At 37.1% G+C, this 13,291-nt stretch overlaps 1 protein-coding gene across 5 annotated transcripts in view; it reads right to left on the bottom strand.

Annotated features, from left to right (window-relative positions):
• The window catches only part of BRAF (B-Raf proto-oncogene, serine/threonine kinase), a 197,250-nt gene that overhangs the window by 21,495 nt on the left and 162,464 nt on the right, over positions 1-13,291 (bottom strand). For all 5 annotated transcript variants that reach the window (XR_004432742.1, XM_033192268.1, XM_033192265.1 and 2 more), the window contains 3 exons: positions 6,598-6,644; positions 5,689-5,807; positions 1,849-1,980 (listed from right to left, as the gene is read on the bottom strand). Coding sequence is in view for 4 of the 5 variants with exons in the window: in XM_033192268.1 (XP_033048159.1) it covers positions 1,849-1,980; positions 5,689-5,807; positions 6,598-6,644 (298 nt within the window). In the remaining variant the exon portion in view is untranslated. The remainder of the gene's footprint in view (positions 1-1,848; positions 1,981-5,688; positions 5,808-6,597; positions 6,645-13,291) is intronic.

The raw sequence follows: 13,291 nt of genomic DNA, 5'->3' as shown, positions 1-13,291 counted from the left end.
AGGACATGAAGCTTGTAAATTAGAGACCATTTCGCTACCCCGACTGCCACTGTCAAATCAATCATTTCAGTGATATAGATCTATCACAAGTACAGTAAGAACAATGTTTCAATTATGTTCTTTAGCTGAAATTTCAGTCCACCCTGAATCTAAGTTTCATGCAGGCTTAAAACATCAGATCCAAAGTCATGTTGTTTCACACTCAAAACTAAGACTCAACATTCTAAAGCTATGAAGTAGTTAGAAAGGCCAACACCAACTAAAATTTAGTTTTATAATGAACTGGGTAGAAACGTAGCCATTTTTAAAAACCATCAAACATAGTCAAGACCACTGTTGTGTAAGGGGCATATGGTGATTCAATAAGTACACACACAAAGTGCATGGTAACTTAAGAGATTATTTCTCCGATATCACAATAGGTGAAGTGAGAAAGCTACTCAGAGTTAGCACCAAAAAGAGAGAGTTGAGCTCTTGACAAAACAGACCAAATCACTTAAATGAAGCAGTAACATTTATATACAAGAACTACCATCTCATTAGGTTGGGAAGTTATGATGAAATACCTAAAAAGCTTGCACTCTTATTAAAAAAATTATTTAGACTGGTGATTCTCAACTTTGGTCTGTATTGGAATCACCTGGGAAACAGAAAAAAATGCAGGTGATTGGCTCCTCCCCATTTAATTAGAATCTGCACCAGTATCTTTTTTTTTTTTTTTTTGAGACGGAGTCTCGCTCTATCGCCGGGGCTGGAGTGCAGTGGCCGGATCTCAGCTCACTGCAAGCTCCGCCTCCCGGGTTCCCGCCATTCTCCTGCCTCAGCCTCCCGAGTAGCTGGGACTACAGGCGCCCGCCACCTCGTCCGGCTAGATTTTTGTAGTTTTTTTAGTAGAGACGGGGATTCACCGTGTTAGCCAGGATGGTCTCCATCTCCTGACCCCGTGATCCGCCCGTCTCGGCCTCCCAAAGTGCTGGGATTACAGGCTTGAGCCACCGCGCCCAGCCAGTATCCTCTTTTTTAAACAAAATTCCCAGGTGATTCTGAGGCAAATCACAGCATAAAGTCTAAATATTCTTTAATTAGAGTTTATGTGGTCAACTAGTGTTTTTAATATACTAACAGGGTAACTGTTGTAATCTCTCTCCACACACCTTCACAAACCTTTTAAAATGTAGTTATTCAAGGTAATTTTAGTAAAGACAATTCACTTTTCTTGGCCAATTTTAAAAGTCTAATCGAGCTTACTGAGACAGAGACAGAAAAGGCTAACAGCTCCATGAGGCTATATTAGTACCTTCTGGAAGATAAGGGACAGGGAACGGGAGCTGAGGAAGGAAAGAAGTAAAAAATTACCCTCCTACTGGAATTCTCATTATAGAAAAATCAAAGCATGATTCCTTCCATTTACCTAGTTTTAAAAATTAAAGATTTCAAGAAATCTTAGTAATTCTAAAAGAATTTAATATAAAGAAGCTCACAGCTGAGTGCCTGTTCTGACAGCACAACTCTGATACAGTGAATAGTATAATGCCCAGATGCTACAGTAGCAGAGCTCATTCTTCTAACTGTGCTATGGTCAAGAAATATCCATTGTTGTATCTGTAGTTTCTAGTCAGAAAATCAGGAATTTTATTCCATTGTTAACATTTATGACTGATATTCGAAGGAAAGGACTTACGTGTTGCTATTACTGCCAAAAGTATACAAACGATTTCTAAAACTGGTAACAAAAATCAAGAATTCTATCCTTCATGCTTACCCAGAAGTTAACACTTATTTTCTACAACTACCTGGAGCCTTGTATACAGATGGCAAAATAAACACCAAGAGGTGGTAAATATTTACCTGGTCCCTGTTATTGATGTTTGAATAAGGTAACTGTCCAGTCATCAATTCATACAGAACAATCCCAAATGCATATACATCCGACTGAAAGCTGTATGGATTTTTATCTTGCATTCTGATGACTTCTGGTGCCTGTTAGAACATACAAAGAAAAATATTCTAGTTAATTCTTCACTTCAACTGACCAAAGACTGAAAAACAAGCTATTATAATTCCTAGGGTAATGCTTTTACCGTTAAAACATCTGTCTAATATGTAATCAATTCTCTTAATAGTCAAAGAAATAAAATTAAGATGAAGAAAAAAACCTCTGCTCTATAAACTCAGAAAAGAGACAGTATTAGCAGAGATTTTGTTATTGCATTACTAAGGTTTTATAATTTGGTAATTATTCAGGCAATCTCTTTCTGCACAAAATACCATCACTGCCATTTGAATTCTTCCCACGATTTACCCTATCAGAATCAGTTCCCACTTCCCATTCTTGATTCAGCAAAGAAATACTAGATTTGTGGTTATAAGATGCTTAGGAGCAGTACAACTACTGTAGTAACTGTCCTAGAATTTAAGTTTTCCCATTGGTACAAACAACTTTTCTTATCTGAGGACACCTTAGAAATTAATGGTAGAATTTCAAGACTGATAAAATCAAATCCCCTTTCAAACTATGGAATCAGCATATGTTATAAACATGCCATGGATGCTTTATTAACAAAAGCAAGACAGCGGGTAGATTTAGTAAAAGATGGTATAAAGAATCTTTTGGCTGCTGCTTCTTGGGCAATGAAACAATCCTATTTGCTACGGTTTTACACATTTTAGTTATTGTATTGCACAATTAGGTTTCTTATTTACATGAAATACAATAAACAGTTGGTTAAATATGAGCTTAAAAGAGTTATTCTTTCACCTTGTGTCTTCTGTATTGTTTCATTTGGAAGGAATCGAAATGGCAGTATATTAATGAAAAGTTTATGACAATGTCAATTTGACAGCAAAAGTGGTACTAACTCTGCAAAAATGGCTGAAAGACCTGGGACAAAATTCCTGGTTATTGGTCTGGGTAAGGCAGGCATCTCACAGGGAGGGACAATAATGGCACTCAGCAACAGCTGCAAATGAGAATGACCCGTGGAGCCTTAAACCCCTCAACGTCCAGACTACACTCCAGCCCAATCACAGAACATATCAGAGTCTGGGGGTGGGACCCAAACATTAATTAGTCTTTAAAGCTCCCCAGATGATTCTAATGTCCAACCAAAGTTGAGAACCACTGATGGAAGATCTGTGGGATGTCCTGAGGAGCACGAGAAGATGGAAGTGAAGGAGAAAGTTGATCTACTTCGCTTTGTCATACATTTTGTTCATAGTTGCTTTTAGTAATACAGTACAAAATAAACCACATATAACTGTGATGTAATGAGCAAGCCAGAATACTGAGAGGTTGGTATGGCAAAGGTATACTTTTCAAAGACTAAACCAGTTTTTGTGAGAGATGAAGTAGAAATCAGATGAACTGCTTTTTTCTTTTAATTTAGTTTTATCTCACACTGTTGGTGGTAGTTTGATGAAAAGTTGCATGTCACCTATTTTAAGAAATGCATGACGAATCTTCAATTTAGCAATTTAATTTGTAAAAACTCTCACAAAGGTTTCTTTCTCTCCTAAGATATAAATAGAACAAAGTTGAGAAGAACATTGTATATAATTCAGAGGACCACACAGCCTTAGTTATAACCAAATTCTTCTCTCCTATGATATGAATGTTCCATATTTGTTTCTGAGGGCAGTACCAACCCAGGATGGGTTTAACAATGAAGGGTGCTGTTGGCTATTATTCTCTTGTCTTAAAACTCAGCATGGAAGAATACAGGTATCAACAAAAAATTAATTGTAAGAAAATATAAAACTTTATGTATAATAATCTACAAACTGTATTAACGAAGGTTTTTGAAAAAGGACAAAAACTGGGACAAAACTGGAGACTTGATTGAGCCTAACTCTCCCACAAAGTTAAAAATTAATATACTTTAGAAGCACGTGACTATTGTTTATAGTTTTAGGTTTTGCAATTTCAGCACTTACAATCTGTTTTCCCTCATCCTTTTAGGATACAATGCCATCATTTTCACAAGGTGTGTATACCTTAATAAAGGTGCCTGACATCAGATTATAGTTATTAATTTTTCTATCACTTATAATTATAAATTAAAACAGTTAAACATGTTAAATAATGAAAAAAATCTAGCTAACTCCAATCACTGAATCTTAGAAACAGAAGGGGCATTAGAAATCTACTAGTCCAACTCAACATTTCAGATCAAGAGACTTAGAGGAGGTTAGGGTACTAGAATACTCTTCTACCTTGCCACTTGCCCTAATTCTACTTACTGTCATAAGAAATCATAGCTCAATTTAACTCTAGGTTTATTCGGACAAACTTGGGAGTCCTACCTTGGACTTCCCTTTTTGGAGACTGCTACATACAGTTTGCTGCTTTGAAAGCCTTTACAACTTTTCTGTTTCCAGCAGGGTGCCCGAAAGTCTTAGTGCAGATTAAGTTATTTAAAGCTTAGAATTACACTAAGACTTTTGGGAAAGCCTGTATTCAGCTTAGAGCTGTGGTTTTCAAACTTTTTGGTCTCAGGACTCTTTTTCACTCTTAAAAATTATTGAGGACGCTAAAGCACTTTTCTTTATGTGGATTGTATCTGTGGATATTTATCATTAAAATTTAATGGAGAAATTAAACTATTAATTCATTTAACTGTTAAAATAATAACCAGCAGATGTTAACACAGATCATTCATTTTAAATGAAAAGTAACTATTATCAAAAACAAAGTTTAGTAAGAATAGTAGTACAATTATCCTCCTTTTATGGTTTAGAGATGGGGTCTCACTTTGTTGAGCAGGCCAGTCAACTCCTGGGATCAAATGATCCTCCTGCCCCAGCCTCCCAAATAGCTGGAACTATGGGCTTGAGCCACCATGCCTGGCCTGTGATTCTCTTCAATGTCTGACTTAACAGAAGCCAGCTGGATTCTCATATTTGCTTTTGCACGCAATCTGTTGCGATGTGTTGTTTTGGTTGAATGATATAAAGAAAATCTTGTCTCACAAAGGGAAGATCTTGTGGGCCCTCTAAAACGCTGTGAGGGACCCTTTTAAGAATGCTGTTTTAGGGAATGATTCATAATGACTGAGCTTTCCACAGCTTGTTGCAACTGCACAGAAGTTTTAGTTCCCTTCTTTTAGAACTTCTCTTTCTTCTTTTTCACAAAGCAAAAAACAGGAAGAAAGAAAGAGCTATGCAAGACAGCACAAGGCTGTTAATCTACCTCTCTTTTTTTTTGTCTTTCCTCTTCTAGCTGCCCCATAATTATGAGACTCTTTCTAGTCTAAAGGAGTAACTTTCCAAATTAGGCTTAAATAAGATTGTGAAACAGCTTCTCTGTTAAAAGGAGTAGTTTTCTTAGCAAAACCATAATAATGGCTGTAGATCACACCTGCCTTAAATTGCATACCTGTTTTTTTCAACAGGATACACAGAACATTTTGAACACAAAATACTTTAAACAATTTTGAATAAAATATAAAACACTGTTTATAAGACATATATTTTTGTTTGAGATACACTGAAACTGGTTTCAAAATACTCTTTTTAAGGGTAAAGAAAAAAGTTAAAAAATCTATTTACATGAAAAATAAGAACATTGATTTTTGTGAATACTGGGGACTGTGAAAATACTATAGTTGAAATCTTCAATGACTTTCTAGTAACTCAGCAGCATCTCAGGGCCAAAAATTTAATCAGTGGAAAAATAGCCTCAATTCTTACCATCCACAAAATGGATCCAGACAACTGTTCAAACTGATGGGACCCACTCCATCGAGATTTCACTGTAGCTAGACCAAAATCACCTATTTTTACTGTGAGGTCTTCATGAAGAAATATATCTGAGGTGTAGTAAGTAAAGGAAAACAGTAGATCTCATTTTCCTATCAGAGCAAGCATTATGAAGATTTTAGGTAAGAGATCTAATTTCTATAATTCTGTAATATAATATTCTTTAAAACACAGTACTTCATCTTTCCTCTTAAAGTCAATAAGTATGTCTAAAACAATGATTAGTTCTATTTAGCTTATACAACCTGCTTTTAAGATTTTGGGGGCTTGAAATGTGCTAGGATGAGGTGAGATGCTTTCCTAAGTTTACAGGAGAACCTGAAACTTTCCCATTAGATTTTAGCAATGTAGGACCAGATATTCTCTTGGCACTCCTGGGCAAGCTGTACAGGCTCTTCATTGGAATGAAGATGCTGCAGACAATATCTTAGTCTGCACTTGGGGAAGAAGAAATACTATGTTTTTCTCACCTCGTTGTTATATAATTTAGAGCCTTCAGTTATATCTCAACTACCACTGAGCAAGGTCAGAGGTCTGAAAGGGACTAAAAGTTACAAAACTATCAGTTTTATAGTGCTGATAAAATGTAAGCAAGCAATAAAAAAATCCTACTATTGTAAACACTTCTGACAGATTTTCTTGTAAAGTTCAGTTGTCGAGAAACCAAAAGCAGGCTGTGGTATCCTGCTCTCCTATACACGCATGCATAATTCTTTGTTAATTCTCTTTACAGTATATCGAACTTAGCATGAAAACTGTTTTTACATAATGTGAAGACAAAATGCAGAAGAAAAAGTCAGGATGTTTTCAAACTTCGCAGACAAATTTCAGGAAGGATACTATTACTCTTGAGGTCTCTGTGGATGATTGACTTGGCGTGTAAGTAACTGAAAAACAAAACATCATTTTAACCTGAGTAGGGCTAAAGGACTCTGGCCTCAAAATCTATAGAACATACTTAGGGGTGTAAAGACTTATTTAGAATCATGATACAATTGAAAATTGTACATTGTGATAAACTCTTTACAGAATATCAAAATAGACTGTAAATGAATTGAAGATTATGGAAACATATCACTATAATGGTACAGTCGAAATCTTGTTTTCTATTAGAAGACTTTGCTTTATCTTTTACTAGTTACCAATACAAACCTTTCACTCCAGTCAAGCCTATTTATCCATGTCCCTTAAATATACCTTGATATTTAATTCCATCACTGTGTTCAATGCTCCCCTCCTACACCCAACCCTCCAAGTTAGCTTTCGTTCTATTTTCCACCTATTCATATCCATCCTTTAAAACTGAATACAAATTCTAACTCCTGAGTGAAGCTTTCCCACGACTAACCCAACTGAAAGTGATCTTTCACTGTTCAACTTATACAGTAATTATCACAATAATGGCTTGATTCACGTGTTTTTTCAATGCGCCTATGTTCACTTCTATTTGGAACGTAAACTACTAGAACTAGAACATGCAGTTTGGCAATTAAAACTATTTTTAAAGGTAGTTGTCATATACTCTTAATCTTCTTAAGACTAGTGAGGAGCAAACTTTCTCTAAAATGGCCATAGTGAGTCTGTTTTAGAGTCAATGATAACTTTAAAATCATCTATGTTACCCCTAAAAACTGCTTTAGCTACATTCATTGAAGTAAAAGGCAGCGTTGTTGTCATTTTGTTTTTTCTTTTGGAGACAAAGTCTTGCTGTATCACCAGGCTGGAGTGTAGTGGCATGACCTTGGCTCACTGCAATCTCCACCTCCTGGGCTCAAGCGATCCTCCTGTCTCAGAAGGGCTGTGTCTTGTTTATTTCTTTGTATACCCAGTGCCTAGAACAGTGCCTGGTATGTGTGGTAAGTATTCAATACATGTCTATTGAATCAACTACAAGATGCATATAATGTGCTAGTCAAGGTTATTTTTCTTAATTGAATACTGGAGAGAACAGATATATGATACTTCTGAAATCTGACAATGATCATTAGACAGTTTTACCTTAAAATGAGAATTTAAAATCCAAGTGGTATAATCAAAATCATGCAATGAACACTGTTAAAAATGGAAGATTTGCAAATAACCACAATCATTTATGCTTTCTCATCTTCATTTAAACTTCCTCATTCTTCCCAACATCAACATTTTAAAAGTATTTTCTAGATAAAATTTTCATTTCAAATTACTATTTATCTAAAGTAATCCCTTCTCCAATTAATATTTCATATTACAGTTTATGTTCTTCATAGCATTTGCTACAATTGAAAATTATCTTGTCATGACTTTAGGCTCAGTATTCTATATCACATTGTCACTCTTTCATTGAAAGAAAATGTGATGTCAGTTATAGGTCTCACTGCTTACAAAATTCTGCAGTGACATACAAAGTTAAAAACTGGTGGAAATAAATGGGCCTCAATCAAAGCTTTAAGATGGTGAGATCTTATCTCCATTAGAAAGAAAGGGGGATAAAAGATGATGGTGTTGGTTGGTAGAGCTAGGTCCTGCACTCAGAGAGACCTGGGATCTAGTATACAACAAAGGTGTTGGTCTTTGAAAGGAGGTTCTTTTTCCTGCAAGACTTAAAAACAAAAACAAATGGGCTTTAACCATATGAAAACAGAGAGGCATGCTGAAGTTAAAAGAGGGGAAGATAAAGGTGTTCTCCATGGGATGGTGTTAATCCTTTCAACAAATTTGATGCGAAGGAATATAGCAAGAATAAAGTAGATAGAAATGTAATTGGGGAGAGTGAGGAGAGAAATTTTCTGACCATGAAAGTACTGGATAATTAACAAGATACAAATGTAATTGGGGAACTAGTGATATAACCAGCACAGAAGTTGTATAGCATAAACCTGTTATAGGCCAAGTTGCATAAAAATACAACCTGAAATAACACCACTTTATACCTGTGTAATCCTTTATAACTTACAAACTGCTTTCTTAATTTTTATCTCATTGAATAATTCTCTTTCTGTAATCCTTCTGTAACAAAAGCAGCAAAGAGTAGAAGTCCAGGTCTGTAGAATGAAAGGCTGGAAGGGAAAAGGGAGTCTAATTCTCCAGCTAGAGAAATGGGATGAGACAACCCAATCCCTACATAAGATAATGTTTCACAGTAATCACTACCCCAGATAATTCTAAATAGGCGGACACTAAAACATCATTTCCTAAGCACCACCCAGTTCAATGGAAAATGCCAACACACACACACACACACACACACACACACACAGAAAATAAAAATCTCACATAACCGTTTGTGGGGTAAGGAAGGGAACAAGAATATATCAACTTTGCCATAGATGACACAGAAGTCAATCCCTTAATTAAGATAATTAGATTGGACCTCCCTCTTTCCTTGGTAAGATGTTAAGGAGAGCATTACAGGTTTACAAAAGTACTAGGAAAGAACAAATATGCTATCAACCAAAGGAACAACACATTCTCTTGATAGGTTTCTCTTAACAGTCTCATTCCTTGAAGAAAAAGTGTCCAGCTACAGAACCATTTAATCTTAGAGCTACAAAATCATCTGGTAAAATTTCTTCTCACACTACTTCAAGCTCTTATCCAAGATTCAGCTTTTCCACATTCTTACAGAGCATAACATGGTGCCCCAAATTAAAAGCAGTACTTCAGATTGGATCTAACCAACACAAACTATGGTGAGATCCTCGTCTTCATCTCCCTCGTGGTGGGCATACAACATTAAATCAGACATTATTGTGATTGTTACGGCAGCCAAAGTCATGCTACTGAGTCCAACTAAAATATATTCAATTACATGCTTCCTGCGAATGGGTCAAAATTTATGACAATAGAATTTAAAAAAAAAAGGGCACAAAAAGAATTATATTCAATTACAATCCTAGAATAATTATTCTTGAATTGCTCCTATAAAACATTTTCCTCATCTTATACTTTAGCTGGGACTACAGGCACTCGCCACCATGCCCAGTTAATTTTAGTATTTTTAGTAGAGATGGAGTTTCACCATGTTGGCTAGGATGGGCTTGATCTCTTGACCTCGTGATCTGCCTGCATCAGCCTCCCAAAGTGCTGGGATTACAGGCTTGGGCCACCATGCCCGGCCTTAGGATTTTTAATTTTGTAGACACGGTCTATAATTTCAGACTATAACTTTAGCTTTCACAGAAAAAATCAGTTTTTTCTTGGCTGCTTCATTTTTCTTTAATAAAACACAGGTTATTTTTATTTTCTTGTTTCAAGAGTCTTACGTGAGAAGTGAAAAAGGGGAGATTTTTAAAGATCAGCATGCTAATAATTCCTCACCTAAGTTACTTCTAAATATGTAATTATATTCAAGAGAGGACTGAGGATAGGAATCTCATTCTAGTTTGCTGTCTTCAGGTATGATCATTCATCCAGTATGAACCCAGTCAAATCCTGTCATTCATGTTACATCTCTTGATCTTATCCTTTAGAAAACCACGAGAGATTATCATTAAAAGGCCTATTGATAATATTGCTATGCCATTTGGCTAATTTATCAGCTTAGCTTATTTGTAAAAGCCACCAGTGCCTCTCACTTAAGTCTGCTGCTATTTTCAAGTATTTTAAACTATTGGTAAAACACAGAACTGACCTACTTAGACATCTGCATGTCAGCCCTCTTTCACCTAATACTGCACAATTTTACAAAGGTTCATCAGACTTTAGGCAGCAAGATGAGTCTCTCCTTGGCTGACCACCTGGACTGGTAGGTGTGATAGTGGTGACAGTATCAAATTACGGTCTTCCTTATACTTTGATGCCCTCTGCTCCCTTATTACAACCCTGGAAAGTAAGATTAATGAGAATGGCATTCTGTTACTTCTCTGTAGTCAGTAATCATTTATCAATTTAAAAATAATTAAACTCTCCAATAGGTAAAGTTCACATATTTTAAAGTTGTGCTCCATAGTGGCCTAAATTCTATTTTTACCCTGATTTTTTTGTTTCCTTCTTTTTTTTATTGAGACAGGGTGTTGCTCTCCTGCCTAGGTAGGAGTACAGTGGCATCATCACAGCTCACTGCAGCCTCAACCTCCTGGGCTCAAGAGATCTACCCAACTCAGCATCTTGTGTAGCTGGGACTACAGGTGGGCACCACCATGCGTGGATAATTAAAAAACTGTTTTGTATAGATGGGTCTCACTATGTTGCCCAGGCTGGTCTTGAACTCCTGGGCTCAAGCCATCCTCCCACCTTGGCCTCCCAAAGTGATGGAATTACAGGTGTAAGCCATCAGGTATTTTTCACTTTTAAAAACTGAAATTCACTGAGGTACAATTTACATACAAGATGCACCCATTTTACACGAACAGTTTAAAAAGTTTCAACACACACACACTTGTGTAATGACCAGTCACAATCAACATAAAAAATATCCATCACCCCAGAAAGTTTCTTCATACATTTTTGCAATTAATAACATCCCCTTAGGCTTGGGCAACCATTGATAATGACTTCTGTCACTACAGATTAATTTTGCCTTTTCTCAAATTTCACATAAACAGAATCACCTGACTTCTTTTGCTCAGCATAACAATTCTGAGATTCACACACTGGCTGCATGCAGTGTTACAGGGTATGGGTATATCACAACCTATCTATTTACTTATTGGACATTGTGTTGTTCCTAGTTTGTGGCAAATATGAAGAAGATGCTGTATTCATACACAAGTCTTTGTTGGTGACTGATGGTTTCATTTCTTTTGGGTAATTAGGTAGGATTAGAATTGCACAAATGGTAAATTTAACTTTAAAAGAAACTGCCAACCTGATCCCTAAAATGGCTGTATCATTTAAAAACTTTACCAGCAATGTATGAGAGTTCCAGTTGTTCTTCGTCCTTGAAAATACTTTGTATTGCTGGTTCTGATTATAGATTATTTATTTTTTTATTTACTTAAGACGGAGTTTTGCCCTTGTCGCCCAGGCTAGAGTGCAATGGCACAATCTTGGCTCACTGCAACCTCTGCCTCCCGGGCTCAAGTGATTCTCCTGCCTCAGCCTCCCAAGTAGCTGGGATTACAGGCATGTACCACCAAACCCGGCTAATTTTGTATTTTTAGTATAGATGAGGCTTTACCATTTTGGTTAGGCTGGTCTTGAACTCCTGACCTCAAGTGATCCATCTGCTTTGGCCTCCCAAACTGCTGGGACTAAGAGGCGTGAGCCACCGCGCCCGGCCCTAATTATAGGTATTTTAAATGACTTGTCAAACCATGAAACGCCAAAGTAGAGGAGGAACCAGCTGAGGAGTAGAGAGTGAGTAGAAGGGTAATCAGGAGAATATGCTTGAAAGCAGTGTTTCTCACACTTTAATATGGACACAAATCATTTGGGGATCTTGTTAAAATGCAGTCTTTGATTCAGGTCTAGGGTGGTATCTAAAACTTAGCATTTCTAAAAGGCTTCCAGGTAGTCCAGATGCTATTCAGACCACATTCTGAGCAGCAAGAAACTAAGAACACAAACAAGGCATTAAGAACCTGTTTCATGAAGAAGAGTGATCAACTGTATCAGATGTTTCTGACAGGTCAAATAAACTGTGGACTGAGAATTTTACTGCTGGATCTAGCAACATGGAGGCCATCAGTAACTATTGTATTAAGATGCTGTTTCCTGGCTAGGCAACCATGATCCACTTTAGAATGACGAGATGGGTAGACCACTTGAGGTCAGGAGTTCCAGACCAGCCTGGCCAACATAGTGAAACCCTGTCTCTACTAAACATACAAAAATTAGCTACGTGTGGTGGTGTGCACCTATAATCCCAGCTACTTGGGAGACTAAGGCAGGAGAATCACTTGAATCCGGGAGGCAGAGGTTGTAGTAAGCCAAGATCACACCATTGTACTCCAGCCTGAGCGACAGACTGAAACTCTGTCTTGAGGGGAAAAAAAAAAAGATGTTTCCTGGAGCAGCAGGGGCAAAAGCCTGGCTTAAGTGGGGTCCAAGACAAAAAGGAAGGAGAGCAATTAGAGAGTGAATACCAATAAGTCTTTTGAGAAGTTTTACTGTCGAAGGAAGAAGAGGAAGGAAGTAATAACTGAAGAGGGAAGCAGGATTAAGGGAGGGACCCCACAAGTCTTTTTAATGAAAATAATAAACATACAGAAAAACTGAAAGAATACGCATACATCTTCCATGTAGATTCCACAACTGTCAACATTCTGTCAAATGTGCATAAGAAAGATGTTTTATTATTATTTTTATTTTTTTGAGACAGGGTTTCACTCTGTCGCCCAAGCTGTAGTGCAGTGGTACAATCTCTGCTCACTGCAACCTCAGCCTCTCAAGTAGCTGGGACCACCAACATAACACCACCACATCTGGATAATTTTTGTACTTTTTGTAGAGACAGGGTTTTGCCATGTTGCCTAGGGTGGTCTCAAACTCCTGGGCTCAAGTGATCCACCCGCCTCAGTCTCCTAAAATGCTTGGATTACGAGCGTGAGCCACCACACCTGGCCTATTTTTAAATTTTACTTTAGTTTTTTGAGACAAGGACTCACTTTGTTAC

Source organism: Trachypithecus francoisi, unplaced genomic scaffold (genome assembly GCF_009764315.1).
Source record: "Trachypithecus francoisi isolate TF-2019V2 unplaced genomic scaffold, Tfra_2.0 Lachesis_group4, whole genome shotgun sequence".
In the NCBI taxonomy this organism is placed as follows: domain Eukaryota; kingdom Metazoa; phylum Chordata; class Mammalia; order Primates; family Cercopithecidae; genus Trachypithecus; species Trachypithecus francoisi.
The sequence above is the reverse complement of the archived record's forward strand: the minus strand, read 5'-3'. Positions and strand labels throughout refer to the sequence as shown.